This window comes from Gobius niger (genome assembly GCF_951799975.1).
Source record: "Gobius niger genome assembly, chromosome: 13".
Classification (NCBI taxonomy): domain Eukaryota; kingdom Metazoa; phylum Chordata; class Actinopteri; order Gobiiformes; family Gobiidae; genus Gobius; species Gobius niger.
Window position 1 is genome coordinate 20,635,484 of NC_136864.1, and position 17,388 is coordinate 20,652,871.

Sequence of the window (17,388 nt, forward strand, 5' to 3'; positions counted from 1 at the left end):
ACACTCTTGTAACTCAAATTAAATTGTAATGACTAATATATCACTGTATTTTGTTGACCCCTCCTGGAACCGCCACCTTAACGTGGTGGAGGGGTTTGAGCACCCGAATGATCCTGGGGGGCTATGTTGTCGGGGGCTTCGTGCCCCTGGTCAGGTCTCCCAGGGCAAACAGACAGACAAAGAGCGGTTCAGAAGCCCCTTATGAGAGACCAACAGGCCTGGTTTGAACCACCACCTGCAGGAGCCATAGGGTCTGGTGCAATGTGCTCCTACTACATTAATATAAGTGATCATCACAAACATTCACTTGCAGCACAATCTGAACTCTTAAAATGTGCTTTTAATTCAAAACAATGTTAAAATACTTTATAATACAGGTTAATAAAAGAAAAAAGGGATGCAGATACATTTATAACATTTCAGTGGTTCATTCGCATCACCCTTTCCTGGTCAATTGCAGACCTCAGAGCCAACACAGTATCTGCGGATGACAAATATTTATGAGGCTTCATTCATGAACATAAAACTAACTAAACACTTGATGCAAAGTAACATTACAAATAATCATTGAAAAGTTACTTAGAATGTACAAACCCATTAACTTCTGGGAGAAATCCACAATGTCCGGAAGTCCACTCTCAATATTATATGTCGTTTTCTCCATTGACACAACTAGCTCACTGGCTTTCTGAAAACAAAACAAAAATCCAAGTACTTAATGGAAGATCAAACATTTTACAAAATACATTTATAAAACTTTACCTGCAGTTCCACATAAACCTTTTCTTCAAGTTCAGATACTTGGGATATCGCATCATACACACTGGTATCAGCTGACTCCTGGTGAAAAGAACGCACACAGTGTTCAAGCATTGCTCACAAACCACACCTCTTCACATGGCGTCTGTGACTGGGTAGTCGTACCTCTGATGAACCATCTGAGGACTCTTCTGCCTTTGCCACTTCATTGCACTTGGATCTAGCATTTAGTTCCTTTACTCTTAAAAAACAAAGATTTACAAACATTGATGTGCCGTTAAGGCCCTGACCTGATTCTTGTTCACAAACAAATGGAGGAAGAGCGTGAAATTCAACTTATTTGTGGTCCACTCATTAGTAACTTTCCTGACACATTCCTAACTTTCCAATTCTTCACAGGAATGAGTTTACAAGCACATTTCACTTTCAGGGAGCAATACCGTCACAGTAATGTATTCTGCTAGTTCATAATGGTTAATTTGTATTTATTTTTTAACAAAAAATGTATTCCACTGTAAAATAAGTATAAAACACTAGATATAGGGCCTTTACGTTTCTGCTGATCTGTTCAAATTTTGCAGTACCTGTCAGCATAGCGCAGTGTGTTCATCGTGTATTCACATGAGGCCATGCTTGGGGAGACCATGGCAATCTATTGGGGGAAAAGCTTTCATCAATAACATAGACTAAGGAACTTGCATTTGAAACTTAAAAAAGGAAGTATACGTCACAAACCATGCATGTCCTAGACTTCTCGCCGATAAAGGAATCCCTTAGAACTTTGGTCAAAGTGCTCAATCGAAAAGGAATGTGATCGCTGTTTTTTCCAAGTGAACGAATGCACTCCTAATATGTGAAAGACATCAACAGAATAGACATTTAATTACTTTTTACTATAACTTTTAACAGCTAGACCATCTGCAATCCACCTTAAGAGCCAAGAGGCTGCGATTGATCTCCGCAGTCTCAACCAAAGTGCTGCGATCGTTGCTGCGAACGTCTGTGCCACGCTCATTACCAGCCAAATCTATAAGAGAAAACTTCCCATGTAGTGTGGAGTTGCGATCATTCCGGCGCAGGACAATCTGAAGAATGGCATGAGAACGCGAGGAGTTTGCGTTGGCCGACGTCTGCCCTGACGTTCTGTAGAAAAATCAGGAACATTGCGGTAGAATTTTTTTTCCAATTAAAACAGCCGTTTCTTAAATCAAACCTAATCTTCAACAAAGTGATTTGGTTTCAAATTTGGTACAAGACAAATACCTGCATGCACTGCCCGTCTGTATCAGTTTGATAACTTCCTCTGCTGAGGTGACATAGACCTCTTCAAGTCCCACCACCTGAACCTGCTGCCGTTCATCTTCCAAAACCCGGAGCTTAGCCTTCTTGTTAAGCAGGTCATACACCTAAAATGAGGCAGACAAAAATAAAATTATTTTAGCCATTGTATAAATAGAAAGGACATTACTGAACCATACTTTGCCATTGTAGATCTCAAAGAAGCTTGCATAAACACACAGATCCAGTTTTGAGTACTTCCAATGGTTGAGATAAGCAAAAACATCATGGGCTATAAGAAAACATATTTTCAGTGTGTTAAAAAAAAACAAAAAACAACATTAGAGCAAGACATTGCAGTGTTACTGTTCTTGTAAAGCGTGTATAGACTTACATGCTAAAGCATAAATTCCTGAAGCGTTGTTTTGTAGCTTGCCTGTAAAGTCTCCACCCATTGTCTAGAATAAAAATGTATGAAAAAAAGTCACAATGATGCAAGTTTACAAATGTAAGTGTAAGTAATCAGTCTCACATGAGTTTTTCCACTTCCTGTTTGACCGTAGGCGAAACATGTGGCCATGCCTCCTTCAAATATGGACTTCACCAAAGGTCTGGCTGTGAACCTAAATAGATGGATAAAGCATAGATTATTAGACCTGTAGAGTGTTTGGCAACATGTATGAAATATTGGTTTGATTTAGTCACCTGTAGACCAGGTCATTGGACACAGTCTCATCAAAGGAATAGTCAAACTGGAAGACTTGGTTTTCCAAATACTTTGTAAGATCCACTTTCTGTTTCGGTTCATGAACCAAAAGAGCTCCTTTGCCCGGGACAGACACAACATCTATCTCCTTTTTTTGCAGCTCTATGAAAAATTTAAAATAAACATTAAAATCTTTATCCAACATTGGAGAAATGTATGCATTCTCTATGCACCTTGTTTGTTCAGAGGCCTTTTGCGGACACAAACACAAATCCTTTGTGGCTCAACCTGTAAAAGATGTTTTTTTCTATTATTTATTATTAAAAGCTCATGTTTCTACATTGTCAGATACAAAATACTTAAAAATCAAATTACCACTTCAGAAGTTGACATTGGGGTTATTTCCAAAGTTTCTCTGAATTGTTGAATCATGTCATAGAATTTTTGATTAGGTCGAGTTTCCCCAAACTAAATCGCAAATGAGAAAAAAAAAAAAAAAAAATGTTTTTGCTGCCAATATTAAGATAAAACACATACACTTTGACTATCCACTAACCTTCCCTCTTTTTGGTTGCATTTCAGCTGGTTTAACAACACAAGACATCCGTTTGTTGGCCTTGTTTAGTTCTTGAGCTGCCACACTTTTTCTTCTTCCTTAAATTGCAAGAAAATTGACATCTTTAAAAAGGTCTGTCTTCATGTCGATGTCATTGTATTTGCACACATTTACAATTCAGGCAAAATGCTTCAATTAAACAAGCAGAAGCATTAGCAACAAGCATGAAGCAACAGCGGACAAAACACAGTAAATTTCAGTGTCACGTTTGATACTGCACCATTTAACTGACCTTTGGCAGGCTGAGGAGGTTCGTTATTTTCTTTAGTTGCCTCACGAGCTGCTGCTAATGAGGTCACAGGCTTGATCTCATTTTTTTTACGATGCAGGTTGGGATTGGCTGCCAAAGGAGATTGCAAAAAACAAAGGTTAATCAAGTAACAGCCTGTTGAATTGATACAGCAAAACAATCAATGTTGCCAGCCACTCTTTCGGAATACATGAAATATATTCTCTTAATGAGGCGCTAGAAACTTGTATAACTTTACATAAACATAGTAAAACACTTGAGACCTATAATTGTATGAAATATCCTTTAACAAGGTGAAAGATACTTTCACCTTTTACAATACAAAAGATCCATGATACAGAAACCGTAAAAAAGGCATAAAACACTAGTACTTAATTGTTCTCAAAACTAACCTGAATTCACAATACCACTTTCAAGTGAAAGTTCAGACTGGGTGGATGCACCAGGATTTGGGACTAATGCTGTAGAAGAAGCAGTAGCCTGAAAATGACAGGTCTGTCTGGCTTGATTTCGAAGAGCAACTGAAGACAGAAACAAATCAAGTATTCAGAATCACAGTGCAGAACAAAAGTCAGATGAAGTGATCGAGTTCATTATAGGCAAATTGTTGAGCAAAGATAGCATTTTCCCCATTACCAACATAAGCCACAAAGAAGGCCACCATCTGATCATTCAAGAAACCATACGTGGAAATTAAATGTGAAATGCCAGAAAGCAACTTCAACTATATTTGTGAATATAAAGATCCAACTACAATTTTCATAGTCTGATCAGTAGAATACCGGCTAAATAATCCACACAATATTCCTTTGTTATTTAAAATCAAGCAAGACATGACAGTGCCCTTACAGCCCATGGGTCATTTTGCCAAATTGGTGCCTTTTCAGCTTTTAACCCTTCTTGATGAGGTCATTGGACTGTACCATAATGTGGAGTTTTAATTTTTTTTTACTTCAAATTAAAATAATTCGATCTCTTAGTGGACAACGTGATTAAGGGATTCTTTTGTAGTTCTAGCTACAATTTACAAATTTGACACCTTAGACGAAAAGTATCAGGCGGGTACAGGCCACCTACAGTTGATTTGATTAATTTTTTACTAAATATTGTTGAATTTGTTTCAAAAATAATGTTACTACAAAAACATATCTAATGTTGTTATAGTTGTCTTTCAACAGCTTATTTCCTTTGGACGCACCGATTTGGAGGAATGACCCCATAGCTATAAAATGTAAAGAGGATTCTCTTAAGAACTACACAAGCATGTCATTGCCAACCTGGCTCTTCAGGTTTGAATACTGCAGGAGTAGATGCTTTCGTTGAGAGAGAAGCTGTTAATTGGACATTTTCAGTATTAAAACATTGTCATTTAGGATTAAACTGTAGGTTGGCGTTTTTACATACAAGAGGCAGGTGCCGGGATCCTGGATGAACGCAAGCGACCCTCATATTTCTACAACAAGAAAAACAAAGTAGGATTTTTTATGTAGGTATACACAACAACCATCAGCATTAACATTAACATAAAAAGGACATGATAATGTGAACCAACCTTTTCTGAAGCAATTGAGGGAAGGTTTGAGGTATTGTGTACTGCATTGATTGAATTCAATTCAGGGTTGAGAGTGCACAATTCACTCACTTCAACCTATCACAACATAAAACAATACAAACGCTTCTTCAGCATATAGGAATAATATGTTATAGGACATAATACTGTATGGAAATAAGCCTCTGTGGTTTGAAAGTCACCAACCTCTTTGCCTCTGCAGCTGCCTCTCTCCTGCCACTCCACCATAACGGCACATTTGACGTGATCAACGCTTTTGACGGTAGCTAAATGAATTCTTCCTATAATATAACACAACAATGCAGCTTATCAGAGTGTGAGAGAAACAACAGAGACAATACACAACTCTTAATACAGATGACACAAAACACTTTACCATCACTACGGCTTATGTTTAGCGACCGTCCGATGAGGTCGTTGAACAAGCTGGGGTCCATTTCAGAGCAACACTGCAACTCGAAATAAGCTGTTTCTGCAAAAGATTGACTAAACTTTTAAGACATTACCGTTGACTTCTCACCGCCCCAAGATTCAAATACAGTGTTTCCGGAGCTTATGAATCCGATTGGTTATTCGCCTCTCCTTCTTCTTCTACGCTTTTCGTTGGTTGGTAAGTTTAGTGCAATACCGCCATCTACTGTTTGTTTCCCCCTTTCTTCCCTAAAACAAGCCCACACTCTTGCCACCTTTAGATTCAAAGGTGGGAAGAGTTGCCAATATGTTACTTTTAAATAATTTTACTCATGCGCAAGTAAAAACAGGCAAGGCAAGGCAAGGCACGTTTATTTGTAGAGCACAATTCAAAGTGCGTCACAGTTGAAACGAAAATTACAAGAAGACAGATAAAATCAATAAAACAACATAAAATGAATCAATTACAGTAAAAGGCAAGAGTGCAGGTAAAATACTTTCAGGCATGTGCACGGGCAAATAGAACTGTTTTGAATGGATTTGAACATTGTCAGAGTTGTGAAGACTGTTCCAGATTTTAGTTGCATGAAAGTGAAATTGATTTGCATGAATGCATAACAACTAATGACCAAAATAACTACTTGCGTAAAGTAAAAATGTACTTGGAGAAAATGTTGCTTGAGTACTGTGAGTACTGAGTAACTGTTTGAGTGAAAAAGTATTTATTTTCAAAAATAAGCCTGAATGGCATGAAAAAAAAAAAAGTAATAATAATTCTAAAGAATAAGGTGCACGATGCCAAAATGAAGCATTTGCCACTGAAATATTTACTCACAGTGAAAAAAAAAAGTAACCATTATTATTACTCAAGTAAGAGTACAGATAGATTACAATTTTACTCAAGTAGAAGTAAAAAGTCCTGTATGCTAAAACTACTCTGGGAGGTAAAATTACTTTACAATTACTTTCAGCTACCAGGGCTGGAGAGCGACCTCTCCAGCCCTTCCCAGCTCGCCAAAGACTTTCCACATGTCTACACTTGATCAATCACATTTAAACGTGCCTTGTCTTTTTGTTCTGAATATGCTGAACACAATCTTGGATCAATATAGTGATGTATACGGACAAAACTCAAGTCATTTTGTTTGAAATATCAACTTGGCTAATTTTCCTGGGTGAATTCCAAATGTAGCATACAGTACTAACTTATGGAGTGAATGTCAATTGTGACATGTAAAGTGTTTTGTGACCTTGTTAGTGCGCTATACAATCAAGTTTCTTCTTTCTTTCCTTATTCCTTTATAGCTTACAAGGCCGATTAGGTGCATTTTAGACCATGGTTTAGACCATCTTGGAAAGTTCAGGATAGATACAGACGGCATCTCGTCCAGGGTTGCCAGGTCCGCGGAATTGGGCGATTTTTAAAGCCATTCAGCAGGTGAAAAAAACTGTCCGCGGTTTTTTGCCTTGCTGTAATCAATGTTGAATTGATCAAAATCACTATTTCGAAGGCAAATCCAAGGCTCTGTAAGCTGCTTTTTCAATAAGAGAGGGAAATAGGGGCGGTTTCTCATCATCGCAGGAGCACATAGGGCTCTGTTAACTAGTAAACAATATTGAAAATTCCAGCCCGCTGTATGTCCCTTACCTGCATCCCAAAATTAACACGTTGGTTGAGTAGCTGCCCATCTTTCCCAACAAGAAAGTCCTTGGTTTAATTCCCAGAGCAGGTGAGATGCTTCTGTGTGAAGCGTTCATGTTTTCTCCAAGCCTGAATGGATCAACCTTTGAGACTTTCACACACATGTTTTAACACAACTTGTGCGTAAAAGTCTTATGGGACGATGCTTTCAGACATGGAGAAAGCATGAAAACTCAGAAACATCTCACCTGTTCTGAGAATCGAACCTGGGACCTTCTTGCTGTGAGGAGAGCTAGCGACTCCTGGGTCAGCCTGTCCGTCCATGGGAGTGGATCTCTCCTTCTTCTTCTGGTTCTCCCCGAGGTTTCTTTTTGATCCCACTGGGTTTTGAGTTTTTCCTCGCCGTGACGGAGGGTCTAAGGATGGGGGACCTTTCCATTGGCTCCTGGCTTTAAATTTAATTCGATCTGGCTTTAGCGCGTTGAGAAGATTGCCAAGGTTGTAAGATTAAAATTCTTACAAACTTGGTGTAGTGTTGGCTTGGTAGTGTTCAGTTGTAGCTCAGAATGATAATAATGCATAAGTTTTCTCCTTTTGTTAACTTTATTGTCAGTGCTAGGAATTTGTCCTTTGTAGTTGATCCGTAGTGTTGTAGAAAAAGTGTAGGATGGACTTTAACTTCTGTACAAGTGAGGGCTTGTGTGTGTTAACTTAAGTAAATTGGAATACTGTAGCGCTTTCAAAAGATTGCCACGGTTGTAGGATTTAAATTCTTACAAACTTGGTAGTGTTAGTGGCGTGGTCGTGTCCAGTAGTAGCAGGACCACAGAATAATGGAGTGAGTAGTTGGTTGTGGTCGGAGGGGCCGTGGCGCAGACTGGTAGCCTCACATCTGTCAGTCTACCCCAAGGCAGCTGTGGCTGTAATTGTAGCTTACCACCACCGAGTCTGGAGTGAACGAATAATGCACAAAATTATGAAGCGACTTGGAAAGCGTCTGGAAAAGCACTATATAAGACGAATGCATCATTATTATTACTAATGTTATAATGCATTGATTTTACACAGCACTTCTCTGGACACTCAAAGACACTTTACATTGCATTATTCATTCACTCTTCACTCAGTGGTGATAAGCTACTATTACAGCCACAGCTGCCCTGGTGTAGTGGCCAAAATGTACCACCTTCCCTATAGGTGTCGCTACTGCGCTAAGGGTGTGACCTCTGCCTATTTACGCCGGGCTCACACCTAGAGCAGCGAGCTTCCATTCATTCCCTATGCTGCGTGGCGACCGGAAGGAAGCCTCCGTAACGCCGGGCTCACACCAAGCGGCAAAAAAACGCTTTCCGTCGCTCAGCTTGCTCTACTTCCTTCGCCAGCCCCCCTTGTGCAGGAGCGCGTGGAGGTGGGTTTGAGACGCAGCTTTTGCACATGAGCCAATTACGCACAGGTGTCTGTCAGCGCTTGTTCTGTGGTTGGTGGCCGCCGCCGGAAATGGCTCTGTATTTGCATAGCGTTGAAATTTTTTTAACGCTAGTCTCCGCTGCGGCCGCCCGTATCTCGCCGCTCTCCTGTGGATTTCCGGAGGCTTCTTTCCGGTCGCCAGGCAGCATAGGGAATGAATGGAAGCTCGCCGCTCTCCTCTCTTCCGCCGCTCTAGGTCTGAGCCCGGCGTAAATCCACAGGAGAGCGGCGAGATACGGGCGGCCGGAGCGGCGACTAGCGTTAAAATTTTTTAAATGCTATGCAAATACAGAGCCATTTCCGGTGGCGACCACCAACCACAGAACAAGATCTGACAGACACCTGTGCGTAATTGGCTCAAGCGCCAAAGCTGCGTCTCAAACTCACCTCCACGCGCTCCTGCACAAGGGGGGCTGGCGAAGGAAGTAGAGCAAGCTGAGCGACGGAAAGCGTTTTTTTTTCCGCTTGGTGTGAGCCCGGTGTTAAGGGGCGTAATCAGGCTGTGATGGGTTGCATCTGTGAGGAGAAACACTCCTCCCTACACTTGTAACAGATGCTGCGTCCGAAACGAGCAGATTGGTAAGAGCTCTTACACCAAACCGGATGTGCGTCAGCGTCCGCCATGACAAGATGCTTCCGAATTGGGCTGTCAGTTAGGAAGTAGTTAGGAAAAGGAGCCTCGATGCTAACTATCATAGCCACTTTAGCATAGGGACCTCTGACGCTAACCGGTGATTAGGAGGTATGTGCCATCCCATAAGCCACTGCGCCAAATCCCCCCACCCCCCTCGCCCCTACCCTCGAGTGTCTTATGCGCAACCACTGTTGATTGACAGGAGCATATTTAATAATCAATATAATAATAATAAAAAAATATGATTCTGCACAAGCCAAACTTTAGAAAAGTGACAAAATACATGTTGTACATGTCAGTATAGTAGAATAGTAGTGTTTAAGAGCCGCCTCAATAAACGGATTAAATGCTTTTGTTTTCATTTAGTAGAAACTTAAGCCACATGGATCATTTGCTACTGTAGCTTTAAGAAACAGCTGTTGAAATAAAACAACACTAAAGGGAAATGTATGGATCATTTGAATTTTTTTCTCTTTAAATGTCTTTGTTTGGACACTATGTTGTTGTTGGACACTAGGGGGCGACATGCGCTTTTGTTTGGCCTGCACTCCACCAATAACTTTAAAGAAGAAAAACAGCTGTTGCTGATGTCACTTCCCCTTCCCCTTTTTAAGAACGGACGGATTGTTCAAAATGCTGCTGAAGCTCTAGTTCACTAACTGCATAGAGACCTAACAGTTGACCCCATGAAAGGTTAAGGAGTTAGTTGCTAGTGTTAGTGCTTAGAGGCTACAATTTGATGGTTTCAGACACAGCCACGGTCTTTTGACCGTGTTACAAGACGGAATAAAGGACAGGTAGCGCGTTTGTGAAATGCGCTTCTTTCTTTTGGACTGAGCTGTTCACAAGGAGCAAGGTCCTGGGTTTGATTCCCACCTGGACGGGGCCTTTCTTTTTTCAAAACACGTTAGCCTGTTCAATGTGTTTTTCCTATAGCTGTTTGCCTTTAGTCAGCAAACATCACAATTTATGAAATATCCAGATGTTTTCAGCTGTCGTTGGCCAAACAACCACATTTAGGTTATTTTCTCCAAATTGTTTCCCCCCTTAACTGTTTTCAAACATAACCATATGAGCGATTCCAGAGATGCCGTCTGTATCTATAAGGAAGTGAAACTATACAAGTCACAACAATGGTCAAAGTAAAAAAAAACTGGGTAAAACATGTTAGCAAAATCTTAAATATAATTGGGTTAATATGTTTTAGCAAAAAAAAAAAAAAGTGTCATATGCACTTTAAGGATTTGTTTTCCCCCTCCCCCCCTCATGTTATGGGTTTCTATTTCAGTTTTGGAGGCCAGGTGCCAATACAACTCTATGGGATAGAAAAAGATTTGGAAAGAAATCCCCAAAAAGAAAATCTCCAAATGTTTTCCCTGATCATTATTGATTGGATTCACTAAACTGCCACATTATTTTTATGACATCACACTGTATGTTTTTGAATGTGGTCACCACTTTTGGACGCCTTTATGAGGAAATAATTTGACCATACTTCATATGTGATGGAAGAGCTGACTTTGAACTTTGTGACAGTTTTTGTTTCATGTGAATTGGCCCAGGAATGACAGAGACATTTGCAATAAACTAGAAATGTTGCCTTTTGACATTTGCCATAGTTACCGCCATGAAATTCCTACCTGCCCTACAGTTCAGTTTTAAAGTCTTGGCTCTTTACATTGTTGTGATGTCATGTGAATGCAACCTTTTAAAATCAGATTTAAAAAAAACACATCATCAACGTCTATTTGTATTCCACTTCCCATATATTAAGTGTAGGCGCAAATTGGAAATAATTCAGGTCCAAATCTAGCATATTAAAAAATAAATACAGGCCTAGATTTGTTGCATATATGCAGTAGCCTCAATGTCGATGTCAATGTCAATTTTATTTACAAAGCACATTTAAAGGGACTAGATGCAAGTTGATCATTGTTTACTCACTACCGCCACCTCAGGTCATACATGTAACTGCAGCTTCTATATTAAGCTCATCCATGACGGCACTCTGGACCCGAAGTAACACCTCTTTGAGTAACAGTGCAGGATTTTAGAGGCAGTTGCGGTGAACAGGTCTGAGCTCATTCTACACATTAGTACATGGCTGGAACATTTAGGCCAGAGTTTATTTCATCTTGAGGGGTTTCTGTCTTTGATATTAGGCATGTAATAATAATATCAGAACTCAACTCTGCAAATAAAACAGAAGCAATGAATACTCTCGCAGTAGGATATCTGTTGTCACTTACAGCTTTAACATTATTAATTGGAAGCTATCAGAAATGGCAAAAATGGACATAAAATCAAGAAAACTCCTTGCAGTGCACAGAATGCAGAATCCAAAATCTGATGTAGACCCACTGTGCCTTCCCGGATCAGATGCAGGATGAGGATTGACAGAACTGCAAACCTTAAATAAAGGTCACTACCATTGGTCTTGAGAAATACCTAAAGGGAGAGCCTGCTTACGTCAAAGACTGTAACAAGAGCAAGGGGTTGTATTCCATCAGCCAACAAGCAGGAGAATATAGTCAAGCAACTAAGACTATACCTGCAATGATTCCATCAGAAAGTGAGACAAAATTTGTATTTGTTTGCCAAAGCAAAGCAAAGGAGGGCTCTGTCTATGAAAATGAACTCTGTCAATATCCACGGAAAGGACTTGGTGGCTGAGAGATAAAAGACTGGAATACTAGTTTATAATAATAATAATAATAATAATAATAATAATAATAATAATAATAATAATAATAATAATAATAATAATAATAATAATAATAATAATAATAACAATCATAATAATCATAATAATAATGATGAAAAAACGATGATAATCATGATAATAATAAACTATTGTGTGTGTAATTTGTAAAGACTATTTGCAATCATTGACTTCTCACAAAGTACATTATTGAAGTCTGTAGACAACAGCAACTGGAATTTTAATTTGTTTATTTTGTTGTACTAAAATATAACATTATCAATGAATCCTTCATTGCTTCATATAACTCATTCTTCTGAGCAGGAATGCTCATAATGAACATGACAAATCAAAGGCTTAATAAACAGCTTGTGCCGAACAATTTCCCCCTCACCACTAAAGGATAAAAGATAAACAAACCCATGTCAGTTGGCCCGGCCAGACCATTTGGTGGGTCTGTCTGTCAGTGACTGGGTGGCCCCGAGCTGCTTGGTGTGAGGCCTGGGATGGAGCCACAACTGTTTCCTGTGAGCAGCCCAACCCCCAGGACTTCTCCACAACTGGCTTAGTGGGTGGTATTCCCCTCCTCCCCTCTCCCTCTTACACCCTTCTGTGCCTCAAATGCTCCTGTTGCCTTCAGTTCAGCTCTGAGCTCTGTTCTGCCTTTACCCTGTCTCTCACAGGCTCCACTCCGATCCAAGTACTTCCCTCGAATTTTTAGTCAGGCCCACTTTCATTAGCAGTTCTTGTTGTTGGTCATCACTAGTTCATTTTTATTCCCACGTAAACAATTGTATTTTTTAGTTTTTGCACCACATGAATTATTTTACTTTGTAGTAGCTTTCTTTCTCATGCTCGGCATTAAAGTTTGCAGTCAAGAAAACCATTGTAGTGTTCGCTGAAATATTGGTGGTTGATCTGGCAGGAGGAGAGGTCATGTATCTGTTGGCGAGTCTATTTGAATATGTTCTTTTCCATCTGTTCAAAAGCATATTTTCATAGTGTAGGCCTGAAGAAAATTGGATACAGCTCAGTTCTTCCACACAGTTTGCATACAATACCTATCCCACTAAAGGAAAGGAAAGAAAACATGACTAAAGACAAAAGAAAAGTGACAATATATTGTTAATGGCCTATTTAATGTTTTCTTCCTACCCCCCTCTTTGAAACATGAAAGTAGGAAATAGGCCTGCATGTGTTTCACTATACACTGTGGCCAAAAGAGGGCGCTATATCTTCTAACAGCCGTCTGGCTATCTCCAAAAGGGTAAATCTCATTAGAGCAACTGGAACTCAACACGTGAACTAGCTGCCGAAAATGGGAGCCTATTTCGTTTATCGCTGTTATTATGTTGTGTGCAGTTTTGTAAAGCATCCAATGCTTCAAGACCGATTTTAAATGATTTCATTCAAGTAAGTGTGCATCTGAAAGACTCATCACAATCTCTTTATTAATCCTAATGGTTTTCAAAAACATATATATTTTTAGCACACTGCTGTGGGCTTAACACAAATTTAATGTAGTCAGCTTATAATAAATTAAATACATTTCTTGCTAAATGCAGTGGCTCTTAGGCCCCCCAGTGAGCCCTGGACCTCACATTGGGAACCATTGCATTAGAGCATAGGGTATCAGCATTCTTGGCATAGAAGAACCCCAGTGACCCATTTTCGTTTGTGGCCCATCATTTTTAGAAAAGCCTCCATATAGACAATGCTTACTATCTGCTATGGTTCAATAAGCGGTTATTCACATTCAGACCTGCCACACTGACCTGTCAGTGTGTCCATGGCCACCTATGTTGGCCAGTAAATAAGACTTTTTCTTATGTTGGGGCAGCAGCTGCAGTCACAGTGAAGGCCTGTCCACTGGAGGGTATTTACTACTAATTACTGTGTGTGTTTTTGTGTTTCTTGTGAGAACAGAGGCCAAGTTATCGAGCAAAAGATGCATTTGTGCAGTTTTGCGTCAGAGTACATAGCGAAAACATTGCGGCTAAGCAATTGGCCACGCGATGGATTCTATGACATTTTTCATGCATCATAGTGGGCTATATTTGTGTACATGTTTGTCCATGCCCTTTGCCTTCAATTGTGGTACTCTTCATTTGCGTTTAATTTGACTACATAGAGCATAATGGCTTTAAAACACTTGGGTTATACTGAAAACCATTGTAGCATTCAAATGCATCTAAAGCAAAGTTGGAGTTTGTGTCTATAAATTGCCCAGTAAAATCTATTCTAACATCAATTCCCTTCTAGGAACCATAAAAAAGCCTGGATTGAGATTCAGCAGGCCCACATACAACCTCTTTAAGGGAACACCAGTTGAAACCACAGACCATGAATAGTGCTGAAATGTGTTAGTGTGCTTTGGAGATTAATCCCCCGAACCAACCAATGTTTCGTTTTTCCCCCCTTTTTATTGGACCCTTTAGAAAAGTCATATGTTTGCTTGAACGGAGCAGGCTACAACATGTGGAGCCCAAAGATCTCAAAGAAAAACGACTCGGGAGTTTCACAGTAATTTCCAGCGCACTGCAGTCAGTGTGTGGGCACGGACATGTGAGAAGCGAGGCCCTTACATCACCTGAATTTACTTTACGGAGAGACGAGGAATATCGCTTTATTAGACATGATGAGGAACGTACTGCAATTTCAAGCTACCCTCAGTTAAACACATTTACGAAATTACAAAATGTTGCCTGTCATTGTAAGTAACCATCCTGAAGGAACCTGATCTGTGAGTTGGGCGGCACAGTAATGAGAACAATTATTTTACAACTGGAAATGTTGTGATATTTTCTGTTTTAGTTCAAGACTGTGCAAGCAAAAGAATTGATAAAGTCAGATGGTTTTGTGATATGGATATTGCATCACCTCATATTGCGATAGAGACACTTTGCATGGCGATATTTTAGGCCTATTTCACGAGTCATGTTTTACTACGTCTGCTCTGCAAATGTGTTAATTCCATTGTTTGTCTTTTCCATCACAGAGACAATGATTTGGTAGACCTTTTCAACAAACTATATTGCAAAACCGCGCTCTTGCATGCTGTCAATTATAACTTCTCCTTTGCTTTGCCCCATTCAGTAGTGGCTTATTGCGCCCCAGCCTTGCCCGGTCCTCCTCCTCCCCTCACCACATGAAATGGCCGTGTGTGCCAGCCTATAGCACCGAGCCTTCATTAGCTTTTACTACCCAACTTGGATGTGTTCTAACTCTTTCTCTGCCTCGATGTGTGCACATGTTTAATTACGGCCCCCCTCCCTCCCTGCCTTTGGAGTATACCCTTCAATGCCCTGCTACCATATCATTACATTGTGGCTGCCATTTCAACTTCAGTCACACGTACAGGCACCAAAGTGTAAAGAGGAGACTGTGGGCTTTTGTGGGGAGAAATAACCCTATAGTTTTGCTTCTTTCTTCTCCATATCATGGCGCTTTAACACATGTATGAAGAAACAGGGCTGAGGAAACAGAAAAGGTAAAAAAGCTACATACATAGTCCCCCAACACAACCAAGGATCCAGTGCTGCGCTGAAACTGTTATTGTTCGAACTAAACACTCTACTTATAAACACAAGGCCGAGACTCATATTTAGCCCCTTCTGTAAACAGCCAAGCACAGAATGAATCAATTAAAAGGGCATTACGCTGGTTCCTGTTTATTTAAAACATGTTTACACTATGCAGGGCCCTCCCGCCTGTCTGCGTGATTGCCTGGAACTTCATCCTCCTCCTCCTCCCGCCGCTGCTGCTGCCACCCCTCAATGGGCCCGGTCACGGCCAAGGTATATCCAACACACACTCAGCGTACGCTCCGGACAGAGATTGCAAACACATTTGTTATAGTGGAGAGGGCTTTCAGTAAATATTGATCTGCCTCTTCCTCTGTTTCTCAGAGATGATTAGAAGAAGTCTGGAGCAGCAGCTTGCACTTTGGACAAGTGTGCAATCACAGTGCAAATCATGGGTATACTTCAGCATAGGCTTGCTGCAGAGCTCAAGGCCACACTTGTTGTGGAAGCAAAGCAGCACAGTTGACCCTTTGCTATCTTGTACTGCCATCATCTAAAGCTAATAAACTAGGGACAAATAAGAGACAAAGGCTGCTGATGTTTTAGTGTACAGACATGCTTACATCAACAGGACAAAAGTGAGATGATGAGTCACATATTCAGCTGAGTGAGAAGACTAATAATTGACTATTTTTATAACATTATACAAAACATTGATGAAATTTATATTGAAGTATCTGTACTCTTACTCTTTACAGCTAATTCCCCCATTCCTCTGAGCGGTGCTTAGTGCAAAAGTAAAAACACGGCTAGAACCCCCCCCTCTTGCACACTCAGACACACACTTTACTAATCAGCGCTATTGAATTCCTGCAACAATGGCCGCTCATCCCTTGGCCACCCAGGCTGCTCCCTCGCATGCACACTAACACCGGCATCAACCGCATCACGGGTTTGGTCCTTTTGTTCTTCCAGTGTGTTTTCTTTACCGCCTTTTGTGTCACCTTCTCCCACAGGTCGAGCGGGCACTGTCTGCTGCTGCTATCTGGCTTATGCGCAAGTGCAACCTGGACAGAGAATGCCTTTACAATGCTTCATTGGTTTATCAAAATGCAGATGTTTTGGCACCTGATTACAATCAAGAACTTCATCATTTGTCCCTTCCTATCTATGATCACAAGCAGTGCATTTACAAACCAGTTTTGAGCCATGAAGGGTAAAGCAAGGGGATCAGTACTTTTGTCATCTCTACACCTCTGTTAGACAGTCCCTGTCAAGTAGATAATGCAGACATTCTATAGAGTTTATGCATTGTCTACTTTGACTGTAACATTCATACCTTAAGCATAAAACAATGTAATTAATTATCTAAACCGCATGCTGCATTGCCAAAGAAATACAAAGATTACTTACCAGTGCACACCGGTACTTCCAACCCAAATGTTTGTCTGGACTTGAGTCCTGACCCTGAACATTTATTGATGAACCTTTGGATAACATAAGAAATTAAATTATAGTTCATCAACTATCATCTGTAAGCAAAGCACAAATGCATTGCCCACTTTGTATACATTGGATATCAGCACAGTAAAAGTTTGTTTTTTACAAAGAAAAAAAGAATACATAAATACTCTTAATTTGTGCATGCAAAAGTACTATAAATTAATAAATTCTGTGTTATATGTTTTATGTTGCACGGCTGTACTGAGAAAAATTCCTAGTTTGTGAACCTGTTCTCAAACCATGGCAATAAATACTATTTTGATTCTGAACACATTCACAAATTTTCTTCAGCTCATCTTGTAGGACTAGCTCACAAGATACAATATA

General features: G+C 40.2%; 1 protein-coding gene across 1 annotated transcript; it reads right to left on the minus strand.

The window, feature by feature from the left end:
* Nucleotides 1-371: 371 nt before the first annotated feature.
* Nucleotides 372-5,686, minus strand: kif2c (kinesin family member 2C). The gene is made up of 21 exons (XM_079569240.1): nucleotides 5,556-5,686; nucleotides 5,366-5,460; nucleotides 5,162-5,257; nucleotides 5,014-5,062; nucleotides 4,002-4,130; nucleotides 3,588-3,699; nucleotides 3,300-3,390; nucleotides 3,119-3,211; nucleotides 2,977-3,031; nucleotides 2,743-2,905; nucleotides 2,570-2,660; nucleotides 2,432-2,495; nucleotides 2,238-2,329; nucleotides 2,023-2,165; nucleotides 1,689-1,902; nucleotides 1,495-1,605; nucleotides 1,344-1,411; nucleotides 925-1,000; nucleotides 763-837; nucleotides 595-688; nucleotides 372-481 (listed from the first exon to the last, which is right to left on the minus strand). The coding sequence occupies exons 1-21, from the start codon at nucleotides 5,614-5,616 to the stop codon at nucleotides 420-422; spliced, it is 2,034 nt and encodes a 677-aa protein (XP_079425366.1). The 5' UTR covers nucleotides 5,617-5,686; the 3' UTR covers nucleotides 372-419.
* Nucleotides 5,687-17,388: the final 11,702 nt, after the last annotated feature.

Bases quoted from the DNA above. Each gene is read 5' to 3' on its own strand.
- kif2c (XM_079569240.1), bottom strand. From the start codon at position 5,616: ATGGACCCCAGCTTGTTCAACGACCTCATCGGACGGTCGCTAAACATA. The intron at 5,461-5,555 runs GTAAAGTGTTTT...GTTATATTATAG, and splicing joins AAACATAAGCCGTAGTGATG to GAAGAATTCATTTAGCTACC. The intron at 4,131-5,013 runs GTATGTAAAAAC...TTCTGTCTTCAG, and splicing joins GATCCCGGCACCTGCCTCTT to TTGCTCTTCGAAATCAAGCC.